Raw genomic sequence first — 13522 nt, 5'->3', positions numbered from 1 at the left:
GCTAGGGCGCCACCCCTCCGTGAAATATCCACTTGAATATTTCTGCCAAGTATGAATCAACAATTATAAATACAAAATAAATCGACAAAAATGCATGGTGTTCATCCTCGTTTAATTGTGTGATTTACCGTACTTGCACTGCCAGCAACCATTAAATTTGTCTGAACGTCAATGATTTGGGCTAGCCTAGTTATTGGTCATTCGAAATAAAGCCCTCCTCCAAGTCTGGGGCACCGGCCACCTTGATGTCAATGTAAGCTCGCAAACTTTTTGCTGTCTTATCAAGCAGACACAACATTTGAAGAAAATTCGCCCTCGGGTCGCACCAGTGTGCGACTCAGGCCAATGGTATTGCTTTTCTTTTTTGTTATCACCACATGATTGGACAATTCAGCGAATCCATCAAATAGGCTACCTCCCTCAGCAGCATTCGCGCAACACAACTACATGTAGAGAAGGGATAGATCGCTAACTAGCATAGAGTTGTAAGCACTTTCCACCCTTTTCAGTGGACGAATTGGACTCCCCAAGCAATGTTATACTTAAAAAACCTTCAGCCTGTAACATATAAACAAAATGAAGCAACTGTCCCATATTTCTAAAAGCATTTGAATTAGACATTGAGACTCACAAAAAATGGACGCTATAGGACAGTAATCATGATTTGTCTCAATATGAGAATAGGCATTTTTATTTACTCAGGACCAGGCCTGGAATTTCGTGATTTTAGGGGCAAGGCCACTTGGCTTGCAGCGGGGCAATTATTTTGGGGCACAAAGGCCCCATGCCAGGGCATCAGGACCTTAAGTTAAAAAACATGATTTAGATTTAACTTAAATAGACAAATACATTTCTAAAAGCATCAACACCTTTTTACTAAACAGCGTATCACTTCTAGAGAAATTGTTCATTGTTTTGCAGTTTTTATCTGCATCTTGAAGAGCCCTTTTGCAATAATTCTCCACTTTTTCAAAAAGAAAATAAGTTGAGTGAATTTGTTGAATTTTGTTGAACGTTAACTGTCTATAAGATTAGAATTTTCCATAAATAATACATGTATTTTTAATTACACATTATAATAACGATTACTAAAAAATGACAATAACCCTCCCTCTGGGCATACGATTTTCAAAGGGCATCACGGCCAGATAGCGGGGTGACGGCCAGATAGCAGTCGTTGCCGCCGGTGAAATTCCTGCCCTGCTCAGCACAAATACTCACTATTTCCCGCTCTGGAAGTTATTCTACAAAATCCTGCAATTTCTCAGATTAATACTATAAACTGCTTTTGAGGTGGCAATCCTTGATAAACGTTTGAATAACTGTATGACAACTAGAAAAAGTCCTGCGTATGATGTATGTTTGAAACAAGCCAGTGGTTTACAATTGATACTTTTTAAGTGGTGTGTGTGAAATGTATTTTTTCAGGGAAGAACTATGATACACGTTCTCCCCACTTTTTTGGTCTGCACTATATTTTAAGGGCATCCATGTGATCAACTCCTTATTTTACAATCAGTGGGGAGAACGTTCTTGCTAGTTGTACTTGGAAGAATGAACTTGAAGGTCACAAGCACACAGGACGCTTTTGACAGTTTGAGACGGTGTGTTCTTGATGGTATGGTGCACAGCACAGAGGACGCCTGCAGTCCTCCAAAATAGGAACCAGACTTTATCACCTAAAACAATTGAAGGTCAACCTTCTCCTCAACCGTACACAAAAAATATATAATGTCTCCTTAAAGGGACACTGTGGAATATTTTAAGTCATTTATTACCTCAAATCAACGTATTCATTCATAAATAAGTCCTCATTGGTGTAAAATGATCTCTGCCAAAAATCTCACTTATCCTCCTGAGCGAAGAATAATTAATATGTAGTTACATAGGACGGGTAAGCTTCATGGAGGCTTCCAGGGACAAAAAGCACTACGTGGTACAGAAAATGCAAACACGTTTTCTCTCTGAGCCAGCGTGAATGATGACTGAAATAATTCACTATCTTGCTCGAGGAATAATTACTCATACATCATTAGCTTACCTTACACTAATGATTCAATGCAGTTTGAAATTTGTTTGAAATAACGAACCTCATCATCACTCGAATGACTCGATGAGGTAGTATTGGATGTCATGACACAGCTTCTTGGCACATGCTGCCCACCGTAGTTTTTGAACAGGTGAGCACTATAAGTTTGAATGCAATATACAATTGTACCACTAGATGGGAGTAATTTTTTTTTTAGTGTCCCTTTAAAAAAAAATAACCCTTTCATACTGCTTCTGTAGTTTATTGGATAAAATAAATGTTATACAGTTGTTGGCCGGCTTTCCTTCAACCATTGTAGTCCACCGTCTGCCCTTTTAGCTGCAGTGGTCCGTGGGGCGAGACGGTCTGAGAGAGCTGCTGGCCGGCTGCCTAGCAAGTTTGCCCCAAAATTCAGAATCTGCACAGTTGATTCCTCGCCCAAATCTTTATCAGAAGTGAATTAAGTGATGAAATAGCATACAAAAAATATATATTTTGTCTGCTCTGTTGTTTACCGCTCCTCGCTGGAATGCCAAAATGAATTCTGGGGTATCTGTGCTGCCAAGTTCCTTCTAAATACCAACTGGTGCATCCTGGGTAAAATGGGCGTGTCGAGAACACTAGTTTGCTATTGACGTATCATATCAATATAAATGGCCTCTTCTGTGCCCTGTACTACGAACCTCGCTGAACATACCCAGGCTTTCTTGGGAAAGGATCCTGGATCGACAGAGACGCAACTCGAGATCAGAGTTAAATGGTACTACGAAGCTCACTTAGGATTTGATTAGTTGAACCAGGTTTTTTCCGCTTTAGGTTCAATGCGAGTTCACGTGAAAGGGGCGTGTATCGCGTCATTTTACTCACCTTTACAAACTGGATGGATCAGGCAGTCTAGATAAATGTGTACAAGTGAAAGATTCTGCATATATTCTATACAATAACTATGCCAAATGCACAATTGTTCGCCGTTAATCCCAATAGAGTGATGATGATTTCAAAATGCCAAAGCATTTTGAAAACCTGCCTTATTATATATACCCAACCCGCCTTATTCTATAATCTAGGGAACTCACTTTAAATACCCCCTATGCAAGAAATATATCTGTTTTCAACCGCAGAGAGTTAGCGGCGGTGGCGTAGTGGATTAGTATAAGACCCAAACACCAGTGACCGGGGTTCAAATCTCGCCGGTCTACCATCATGCCTTTTACCCCCGTAGATGTGGTGCCAGCACGGCCCAATATGGGTTCAAGTTCGAAATAAGCACAAAGATATAATTCCATAACCTTTAGCGAATAAGTATTTCATATGCATGATAATTGGGACCTTTTATGCTTCACATGCGTGTCACTTGGTAGAGGAACCCTGCACGCAGAAATTCAAGACCGACGCGCTACCTCCACTCTGTCTCTCTCACCGAGACACAATGAGCTAAGCATTGTCTACATGTAACAGGGTGTAATATCCCTTTAATTATAATTACACAAAATTGCCTTTTACAGATTTATTACCTGAAGTTTAGCTTTCCAGCTGCCTTATGTACCCCTTTCTATTGGATTTTGTTTTTTGATTTAGCTCCACCTCCGTCTGTACTCCCGCCCACATTTCTTAGAGCCCCATAAGTTTCCTGTCCCCCCCTGCCCTCTTCCCTTTTGTTCTGATTCTCTTGGGAAGAGGTGTATGCATTTGTTTCCCCCCATTTTGTGATCAAATCTTAAACCATCTTCTAGTTTACCATTCTTTACATTAATTATTTTGACTATACATTGTTTAATGGAAGTGTCATGTAAATATCAATGCACAGATTGCAGTGTTTTGGAGAACTTTATATTTTATTCCGATATGCTTTTTTTTTTTTTAATAAAACGCATCCAATGCACGGAATGACGGCTGGTGACGCCACTGAGGCTATAGCAGGCTAACAATGCTCTTAGCATCCTACGAGTACCCCTGGAGTCCTCGTTAGCTACGAGCGTTTTCACGACGTTTGTAACCAATGATTCGGGAAACGGTGTGAAAACTGTACGATTTTCCATTTAAAAGACTGACATTAACTGAGTCATCTGTACATTTTTAAATATGTCTGTTTGTGTGCTGGCTGCGACAGTCATCAGTTTATAGGATGTATAATAGAGGGGACAGGACACAGCCCTGTGGTGACCCTGTGGAGGACAGTATCTCCTCTGAGAGTACCCCATTTACCCTCACTCTGAGTTTCGTCCGTAAAAAAATCCAAAATCCACCCCACTAAACTGAAAGCTAAATTAAAACTTTGAAATAACTCAATTGAAATGTGTGGTTGAATAGTGTTAAAAGCTGCAAAGCAACAAATACAATTTCGGCATGTGTGTTGCTACCTTCACTCTGTGCTTCAGTATCAGATTAATCAGATCGTTGCATCTTCAACCCCTCGCCTGGCCCTATAAGAAAATTGTTGTGGGTCCAAGAGATTCTCTGTTTTAATAAGGAGCACCCTTACCTACTCACTGTCAGTACAAATATACAAAAACAACTATAGGTTCATTTGCAGGACTTATCGTAACATGACTATCACTTATTCATTAGACAACAGTAATTCATATTTTCTTTTTGTTGTTCTTATAGTTATTCATATTTTCCCTTTGTTGATCTTTCATTTGAAAGTTGTTACACTTTCTGCACAGCGAGTTTGTGGGATTTCTTTTGGAAGGGTCTGCAGCGACCTCTCTTGGTCACACTGGGGAGTGTGCTATTTGCTCTGATATAATGGTCCTTCCTTTGTTTGGACATCAAAAATCTCAAGACGCCATTCCAACGGAATCCACTGAGATGTCAATGTTGACCGAAAGCTTACAGTAATGTGTTTCATTATTTATAGAATGGAGTTCAATTATATTAATGTGATGTAATTATTATATTAAAAGTATTTATTAATATTGAATATGTTGGCGTGACTAAAAACAAATTAAGCAAGAAAGAAGCATTTTCCACCAATCATTTTAATTTAGCACCAAACAGATGTTTGAACATTCCAGGGTCAGGATAATGTTACGGTGAACACCCTGAGGTAAGGTTATCAGTAAATTACGGATATGTTTTTTGTAGAAACCTGAATAACCACAGAGTATGGGTCATGAGTCATGAACATGTTAAAATAATATATAAAAATAAAATGACACACTACCAGCTGCCTCTTGGGGAAACTATCAAAAAGAGTCCTGAATTATTTTTTGGATAATCCTAATCCTAATCACAATCATACCAAAATTCCTGTCTATACCTGGCTATAGGAGGTACCTGAGGGGAACAGCTTAGTACACATGTACTATCCCAGGAAGGAGGAACTATTCTAAACATGATATCAATAATTACTTTACACGGTCAAGACATTTGGAAGAAGAGTGCAGATTGAAAACTCATCTTTTCCGGCTGCATCTTGGCATATGAAAAATAATTCAGATAGAAAGCTCTCTATCACTTGTTTCTATGATGTAGCCCTTAAAGCACCTTCCTTATTGAATGCCTTTTATGTACTTGCACTTGCACATATTCCTGCACTTTTTGGGTTTGTCTTCCATTCTGGAATGAAATTACTGTGAGTCGCTTTGGACTAACGCGTCAGCTAAATAAATGTCATTTAAACAGTTTAGAAAATGTTAGTTGGCCCATCACTAGTTTTGGTCAATCTTCAGGGCATTTCTTTCGACGGAGACATCTACTGCACTATGGAATCTGCCATGTAACTATTCTGATGATTTCTTCATCAAGGCTGAGGAAGCAAACAGACAGGGAATTAGTGCACGTACAAAAAACAAAGTTAACCTCCATTGCAATTACAACAATATTACATTACTACCACAAATAATATTGAATGCAAACTGATTTAGCACACTAATCTAACAAGAAGTATCCAACGTTATGGGGTGTGGCGCCCAAAGCAGACCATACTACTGAATGGTCCACCAGTCTGTGGCTGTCGCAAGCGTTCTTTTCTACGCTGTGGTGTGCTGCGGGGGGCAGTAAATCTAACAGACTCAGAAAGGCTGGAACAGCTGATCAGGCGGGCCGGCTCTGTGGTCTGCATGAAGCTGGACTCACTCTGGGGACAGCGGCAGAGAGAAGGACCTCCAACAAACTGCTGGCTATTCTGGGCAATGCCAGCCATCCTCTGCACACTGTCATCAGCAACCAGAGGAGCTCGGTCAGGGACAGGATGCTCCTCAACACCAACAGACTGAAGAACTCCTTTGTCCCCCGAGACATTAAACTGTCCAACAACTCACTGGGAGTTAGGCGGCGGCCAAGGAGGACAGAGTTACCTCGTGGTCAATTCCATTCAAAAAGCTTTATGGCACGACTATTGTTTTGAACAGTGTTACCAATGCATTATTTATCTTATTTTTTGTAATTTTTTTTTTTTTTATTTTTTTATTATTTGTCATGGCGGGGCCCTATTGTTGTTAGGGCGGCCGCCTTAACCACACAGTGCTGGGGGAAACACTGCATAACAATATATCAAACACAACTTGGCTGTTTGACTGGGACCTATTATGCTTTTTCGACTTTTATGACCTATAAACGTTGTTATAATGATTGATAGTCATGTTTAACCATACACAAAAAACGATGGAACCATACACAGGAAACTTCCTCTCATCTGGGCACTTTCAGCATTCTCTGTCAACGCTCGGTTTTGTCCTTCTCCGCCCCCTCGCCCCCCTCCTGCCAACCCAACTCCGTTGTGATCGGTTATTGTTGTAACGTTAATTTGCATCGCAAGATAAATGCATTCCTATTTGGATTAATATAGGCTCCTCGGGGCTTCCGTAGTTCGAGTTTGACTTCCTGTTATGACCAGTAGATGTATGCCGTGATATGTGCCATACCTATAAAGTTATTAATGGTCACTACGCCTCGAGCATTCTTCCTTTACAACCCAGCCGCCCGCCTGTATTGGGCAGAAGTTACCACATATTTTTGGCGAAGAGGAGAACGGGTATTTTTGGATGTGGCGTCCCGTTGTTTTTGTTGGTGTGCTCGGAGGCTAGCCAGACGGCTGGCGCGGCGGCTACATGAGCGGTGACGAGGGACCTCCAGTACAAATGGCTGTATTTGGGACTATCAGTGAATTTGTGGAGGGAAACGAAGACTGGCAGGAGTATGAGGAAAGGTTGGGACTTTTTTTCCTTGCTAATGGGATTACAGAGGAGGCTAAAAAGCGCTCTATTCTCTTGAGTGCGTGTGGGGCGAGGACTTACAAGCTGATAAGGAACTTGGCCACACCGCGGAAACCAGGGGAGATCCCGTATGATGAACTTGCCCTGCTCGTGGGGAACCACCACAATCCAAGACCGTCGGTGATAGTGCAGCGGATTAAGTTTCACAGCTTTTTCCAGAAGCACGGTCAGTCTGTTGCCAACTTTGTAGCCGAGTTACGGCAGCTCTCGGAGCATTGTGACTTCGGGGCAGTGTTGGATGATATGCTCCGTGACAGATTGGTGTGCGGGATAAATAATGATGCCATATAGCGCCGCCTGCTGGGGGAAACCCCTCCATTGACTTTTAAGAAAGCCCTAGAGATTCCCATGGCATGGAAATGGCAGCTAATAATGCAAGAGATCTCCAAAAAGGGAACGGAGTGCTGCAGGCAGTGGCATTGCAGTCAGGAGGGAGACTGATAGACCGGCAAGGCGGATGGAATGTTTTCGGTGTGGAGGGGCACACTATGCAAATGACTGCAAATTCAAAGATGCTGTTTGCCATGCATGTAACAAAAAGGGACATTTAACATGCAAGAGCTCAAAAGGACAGGGGAAAACACAAAATTCTCAGGCAGCCACACACCACCTTGACGGAGAAGCAGAGGATGCTCAGTGTTCCTATAACATGTTTGGAGTGGAGACAGATGAGGAACCGCCTGAACCCTATTATGCCACAGTCACGGTAGAGGGGCAGGACATCCAGTTTGAGATTGATTCTGGTGCCACAGCGTCGGTCATCAGCGAGGAGACCTACAGGAGGACATGGGGGACTAATCTACCTCCCCTCAGGTTGTCAAAGCTCAGACTCAGGACTTATACGGGACAGCCTATACCACATTTAGGGGTGCTTTTTGTGGACATTTCAGCCGAGGGACAGAAGGCAACGGCCAGGCTGGTGATCGCTAAAGGCAGAGGGCCCAGTCTTTTGGGCCGTGATTGGCTTCGCAAGATCCGACTGAACTGGCATGAAGTTAAGTATGCACACACAACAGAGGACGTCCTTCAGCGGTAAAGGGACGTGTTCAGGGATGAGCTGGGCACACTAAAGGGCGTAAAAGTGAGACTCCATGTTGACCCTGAGGCCACGCCACGTTTTTTCAAGCCCATATCGGTGTTGCCATGAAAGGCAAAGTGGAGGAGGAGCTTGAACGCTTACAGAAGCTGGGTATCATTGAGCCCATCCAATTTTCAAGGTGGGCGGCCCCCATTGTTCCGGTTTTGAAGCAGGACAAACCGGCTAGGATATGTGGGGACTATAAGCTCACAGTAAATCAAGTCTCTAAGCTGGAGGAGTACCCATTGCCACGGGTGGAGGACCTGTTTGCGACTCTGGCATGGGGTAAACTTTTCACAAAGTTGGACATGAGCCAGGCTTACCAGCAGCTCCTTCTCGACGAAGATTCAAAAGAGTATCACTATCAACACTCACAAGGGGTTATTCAAATACAAATCGCTTGGTGTTTGGAGTGGCGCCGAGCCCCGCCATTTTCCAGCGAACAATGGACACTCTACTGCAGGGGATTCCACATGTAGCATTGTACTTGGATGATATCTTGATCACAGATATCTTGATCAAAGGTGTTATCGCCACTGTACAAGCTGCTGCACATTGACACTAGGTGGCAGTGGCATGAAGAGCAAGCGGCAGCATTCAAGAGAGTAAAAGAGCTCCTCCACTCTGCGCCGCTGCTTGTTCACTATGACCCAGCTAAGGAGATCACCCTTTCATGTGACGCCTCACCATATGGCGTCGGGGCAGTGCTCTCACATGTAATGGAGGACGGCTCAGAGAAGCCCATTGGTTTCGCTTCACGTACACTGTCGGCAGCCGAGAAGGGGTATTCACAGCTGGACAAAGAGGGTTTGGCCATTGTTTTTAGCTGTTAAGCGCTTTCATCGGTACATTTATGGTCGTGCATTCACAATTTATACAGACCATAAACCACTAATGAGCCTGTTCAGTGAAATCCGATGCATTCCACCGCTAGCATCAGCCAGGATACAGCGTTGGGCGCTCACACCGCCGGCCTACCAGTACACTATTGTCAACAGAGCGGGTAAGGATAATGCAAACGCAGATGCACTAAGCCGGCTGCCTTTACCGGACACACCCGCTGATACATTTGTGCCTCCAGAGACTGTGTTTTCATTGGAGAGACTGTCAGAGTCACCTATAAAAGCGACTCAGGTCAAGCAGTGGACAGAGAGGGACCCAGTGCTATCCCAAGTTAAGACGTTCCTCCTACAAGGATGGCCCAGTACGGTGGAGGAAGAGGAACTAAGGCATTATGCCAAACGCAAAACAGAACTGAGCCTGCAGGATGGCTGCATCTTCTGGGGTGCTAGAGTCATCGTGCCTCCCCCTGGACGTTCACAGATCATAGAGGAAATACATGAGACTCATCCGGGGGTGTCTCGAATGAAAAGCCTTGCAAGATCCTACGTCTGGTGGCCAAAAATGGATCAGGATCTGGAGAGCAAGGTAAAATCATGCACGCAGTGTCAGATCAATCAAAACATGCCTCAACCTGCTCCATTGCACCCATGGGAGTGGCCAGACCGTCCCTGGTCGAGGCTACATTTGCTGGCCCCTTCATGGGACAGATGTTTCTTATAATGGTGGATGCGCACTCTAAATGGATAGAAGCCCACATAATGAGCAACATTACAGCTCCCACACAACCATCGACAAGCTCAGGGCAGTGTTTGCAGTCCACGGGCTGCCTGACACAGTGGTCACGGATAATGGCACATCGTTCACCAGTGAGCTATTCTGTGAGTTCATGCAACAAAATGGCATTCACCACATACGGACAGCTCCTTTTCACCCAGCCTCGAATGGTTTGGCTGAGCGGGCCGTGCAGACAGTGAAGGAAGGCCTGAAGCGGATGACGGGGGATTCTCTCAGCACCCGGCTTTCTCGTTTCCTGTTCAAATACCGCCTCACGCCACAGACTACAACTGCACGCACGCCAGCAGAGATGCTCATGGGGCGTAGGCCCAAGTCAAGGTTGGACCTGCTGCGCCCAGACATGAAGGCAAGAGTGGAGAGGAAGCAGGTGAAGCAAAAGGAATTGCATGAGCAACATGCACGAGACAGACAGTTAAAACCAGATGACAGTCTATGTGAGGAACTTCAGCAAAATCAGCAAGCAGCAGTGGCTACCTGGGATTATTCTTAAGCAGAGTGGTCCAGTTTCCTATGTTGTCAGGCTGACGGACGCGTTTTCCGCAGACATCAAGACCATGTGCACCTGCGCTATAACACAGACTCTGAAACAGGCAGTGCCTCAGGTGTTCCAGGGGTGGGACAGACTACTGAGGAAGCATAGCCGTTTCTCAATTCCTAGCACGCGTGCTACGGACTCGATGACTTGCAAGCACGTACTTGGCAAGTCCGTACTTCAAGCACAGACTTGCGAGCACGCGAGTACGTATCTGCAATTGGAACAGCAGCGGACTCGATGACGTCACCACCTCTGCTCGTCCGTTAACTGTGCTACGGCCTCATTTAGGCATATACTACTGAACAATATAAAAAAATGATATAAAACAAAATCCCAGCCTCTTTCATTTTCAAATAGTATGTAAATATTCTGAATGAATAAAAATGTAAAAGATATGCGTGTCCTGTTATGTTTATAAGCTATACACACACGACTTTATGTATATATATTTATATATTATCTTATATTATTATTAGTATATTATATAAATATATATATAAGTTAAGAGTAACTTAAGCTACAGTTGTGCATCTTCTCCATATTGTCCGCCATCGTACTGCTGCGAGTGCGAAATGCATCCTGGGATTTATAGCGATTGCAAGCACACACGAGCCACCTCCGATGCATGCTCGGTGAAACGGCGATATCGAGCACGCATCAAGAACACTTCCGGGTTTTACGACAGTACTCGCTTGATGCGTGCTTCGAATTGGAACAGTGCTCGGGCAACGACTGATGACGTTTCACGAGTCCACGGGCACACGAGCACGCACAAGTACGCGAATTGAGAAACGGCTCATGTCTTCCAGTGACTTTGCCAGAAAGAGAGCCACATGCAGAGGTGTCTGTGTCACCTGAAGAGGATGGACATTCTCACATTGACCCACAGTCTTTCCCCAACTCACCAACACCAGGTCCACCCAAAACACCCTCACGGTTATTCAGGTGTTTGTATTTCTTAACTGTGCTAAGGTACCAGTATATGTTCAGAGGTATGCCAGTTATAACACCATTGTTATGTTTTCTGAATTTGTGGAATGTTGGAATTTAAAGGGGGAGAAGTGTTGTAACGTTAATTTGCATCGCAAGATAAGTGCATTCCTATTTGGATTAATATAGGCTCCTCGGGGCTTCCGTAGTTCGAGTTTGACTTCCTTTTATGACCAGTAGATGTATGCCGTGATATGTGCCATACCTATAAAGTTATTAATGGTCACTACGCCTCGAGTATTCTTCCTTTACAACCCGGCCGCCCGCCTGTATTGGGCAGAAGTTACCACAGTTATCTTCCTTGAAGTGCGCGCGCGGGCAGATTTGACCAGGCATATGGGGGCGTGGCAGGAGTGCCTCTACGTAGATGATTTCCCGGAAATGTGAAAAAGTGAATCGCAAACGTTGTCCCGAGTGTTTAGCACTCTGCACAGCCACCCCAGACTGTCAGCAGGGAATACGTTGAAATGCATGTACGTCATTATTTGACACTTTAGTATGGTTAAACATGACTATCAATCATTCTAACAACGTTTATAGGTCATAAAAGTCGAAAAAGCATAATAGGTCCCCTTTAAGCACTCCCGCGTGTAAGTTTTGTCTTGCGTACTATTCCTCTTGTATATTGTTTCCCTGCATATATATATTTTTTCACATTTATATTTGTTGTTCTTTACTGTTACTCTATTTGTTACATGGTGTTTGCTGCTGCTGGAAGTGCAATTTAATTAATAACGATTAATCAAGTTCCTATCTATCTGTCTGTCTGTCTGTCTAAGTACGTTACCTGTCAATAACTCACGGGTCCTGACCGGTAGGTCCTCCAGGTCTTCCAGACCTCTCAGCAGGTCCTGAGCTGTGGCCTCTCCTGGTGGTCTTCGGCCCCTCCACAGCACCAACATCTTCTGCTTCTGCATGGCCACAGTGCTATGTTCTGCCTTGATGTCTTCCAGATCTTTGTTCTTCAGCTCCAGGTGGAGGGCCACCTGCTCCCACTCCTGTCCCAGCGTATTGGCCACCTGCAGGAGCTCCTTATCAGATAGAGTCTGCCCTGTGGAGCGGCTTTCAGTGCTTATGTCTGGAAAAAAGACAAGGACGATCCACACACACAGGCAGGTCAAGTCATCTCAAAAAGATGGAACACTCAAGAAATATACCCTTCTTAATCATTTGTCCTGAGACCAATCATCTGATTCAAAAGATGACACCCGCTCACCTGACCCATCCACCGTGCAAGGTTTCTTTTTGGCCACTTCTTCTTCTGATTCACTTCTTCTTCTTTTCCGGCCTTCGTTTCCTGAAGAAAAAATTAAATGGGTTTACGGGGTTAGGGTGAGTCTACAAACCTGTAACAAACCTATGAAAGGTTTCCGGTCAAATCAGCATTTTTAGAAGAAACTATGTAATATGTTCTCAGAGGAGCCAAGGATATTAAATGTCTTCAAAAATTCAGAATGGATCCTTCGAAGCTCCCCTGGAAGAGAAATCAAAAGGCAATATAAAATGAAGTCGTGCAAAAACGATAGTTGAGGCAGGGTGTTCAACACATAGTCCTGAATTGTGGACCACAGAATTTAAGAGGCATTGATTAATCTCTTCTTGACCTCTGTATATTTTAAACCGTTTGTCATACCACCTTGTCCCCCACAACATATCCAGTGTTGGGGAGCAACGGAATACATGTACCGGCGTTACGTATTATACAAATTATACCTAACTATATTCCGTTACTGTTACAATTTAAATAGTTGGTATTTAGAAGCTTCTGTTTCAGCAGTTTATTCGTGCTTTCATTAAGTGCGCACGAAACGAGTTTGGTCCCCTTGGTTCAGTACGTTTGCGTTGGTGTGAATGCAACCACCTCACTTCGATGTGAACCAAATCAGCCGACCGAGACCTCCCTGAACAGCTGGTCTCGGTTCACTTCCAAACAAACCCTGGTACGGTTCGCTTGAGATGTGAAAGCGAACGCGCCTCGGTCTGATCCAGTTCTACAAAGCATATGCCTCTTTCGACGTAACAGGGAATTTGGA

At 44.0% G+C, this 13522-nt stretch overlaps 1 protein-coding gene across 1 annotated transcript in view; it reads right to left on the bottom strand.

The window, feature by feature from the left end:
• Positions 1-13522, bottom strand: part of LOC132475106 (uncharacterized) — a 444510-nt gene that overhangs the window by 16721 nt on the left and 414267 nt on the right. Inside the window, exons 61-62 of the mRNA XM_060076081.1 lie at positions 12706-12786; positions 12277-12567 (exon numbers count right to left, since the gene is read on the bottom strand). Coding sequence (XP_059932064.1) covers positions 12277-12567; positions 12706-12786 — 372 coding nt within the window. The remainder of the gene's footprint in view (positions 1-12276; positions 12568-12705; positions 12787-13522) is intronic.

The sequence above is a fragment of the Gadus macrocephalus genome, chromosome 16, assembly GCF_031168955.1.
Source record: "Gadus macrocephalus chromosome 16, ASM3116895v1".
Lineage (NCBI taxonomy): Eukaryota > Metazoa > Chordata > Actinopteri > Gadiformes > Gadidae > Gadus > Gadus macrocephalus.
This window is presented reverse-complemented; position numbering and strand designations above follow the sequence as displayed.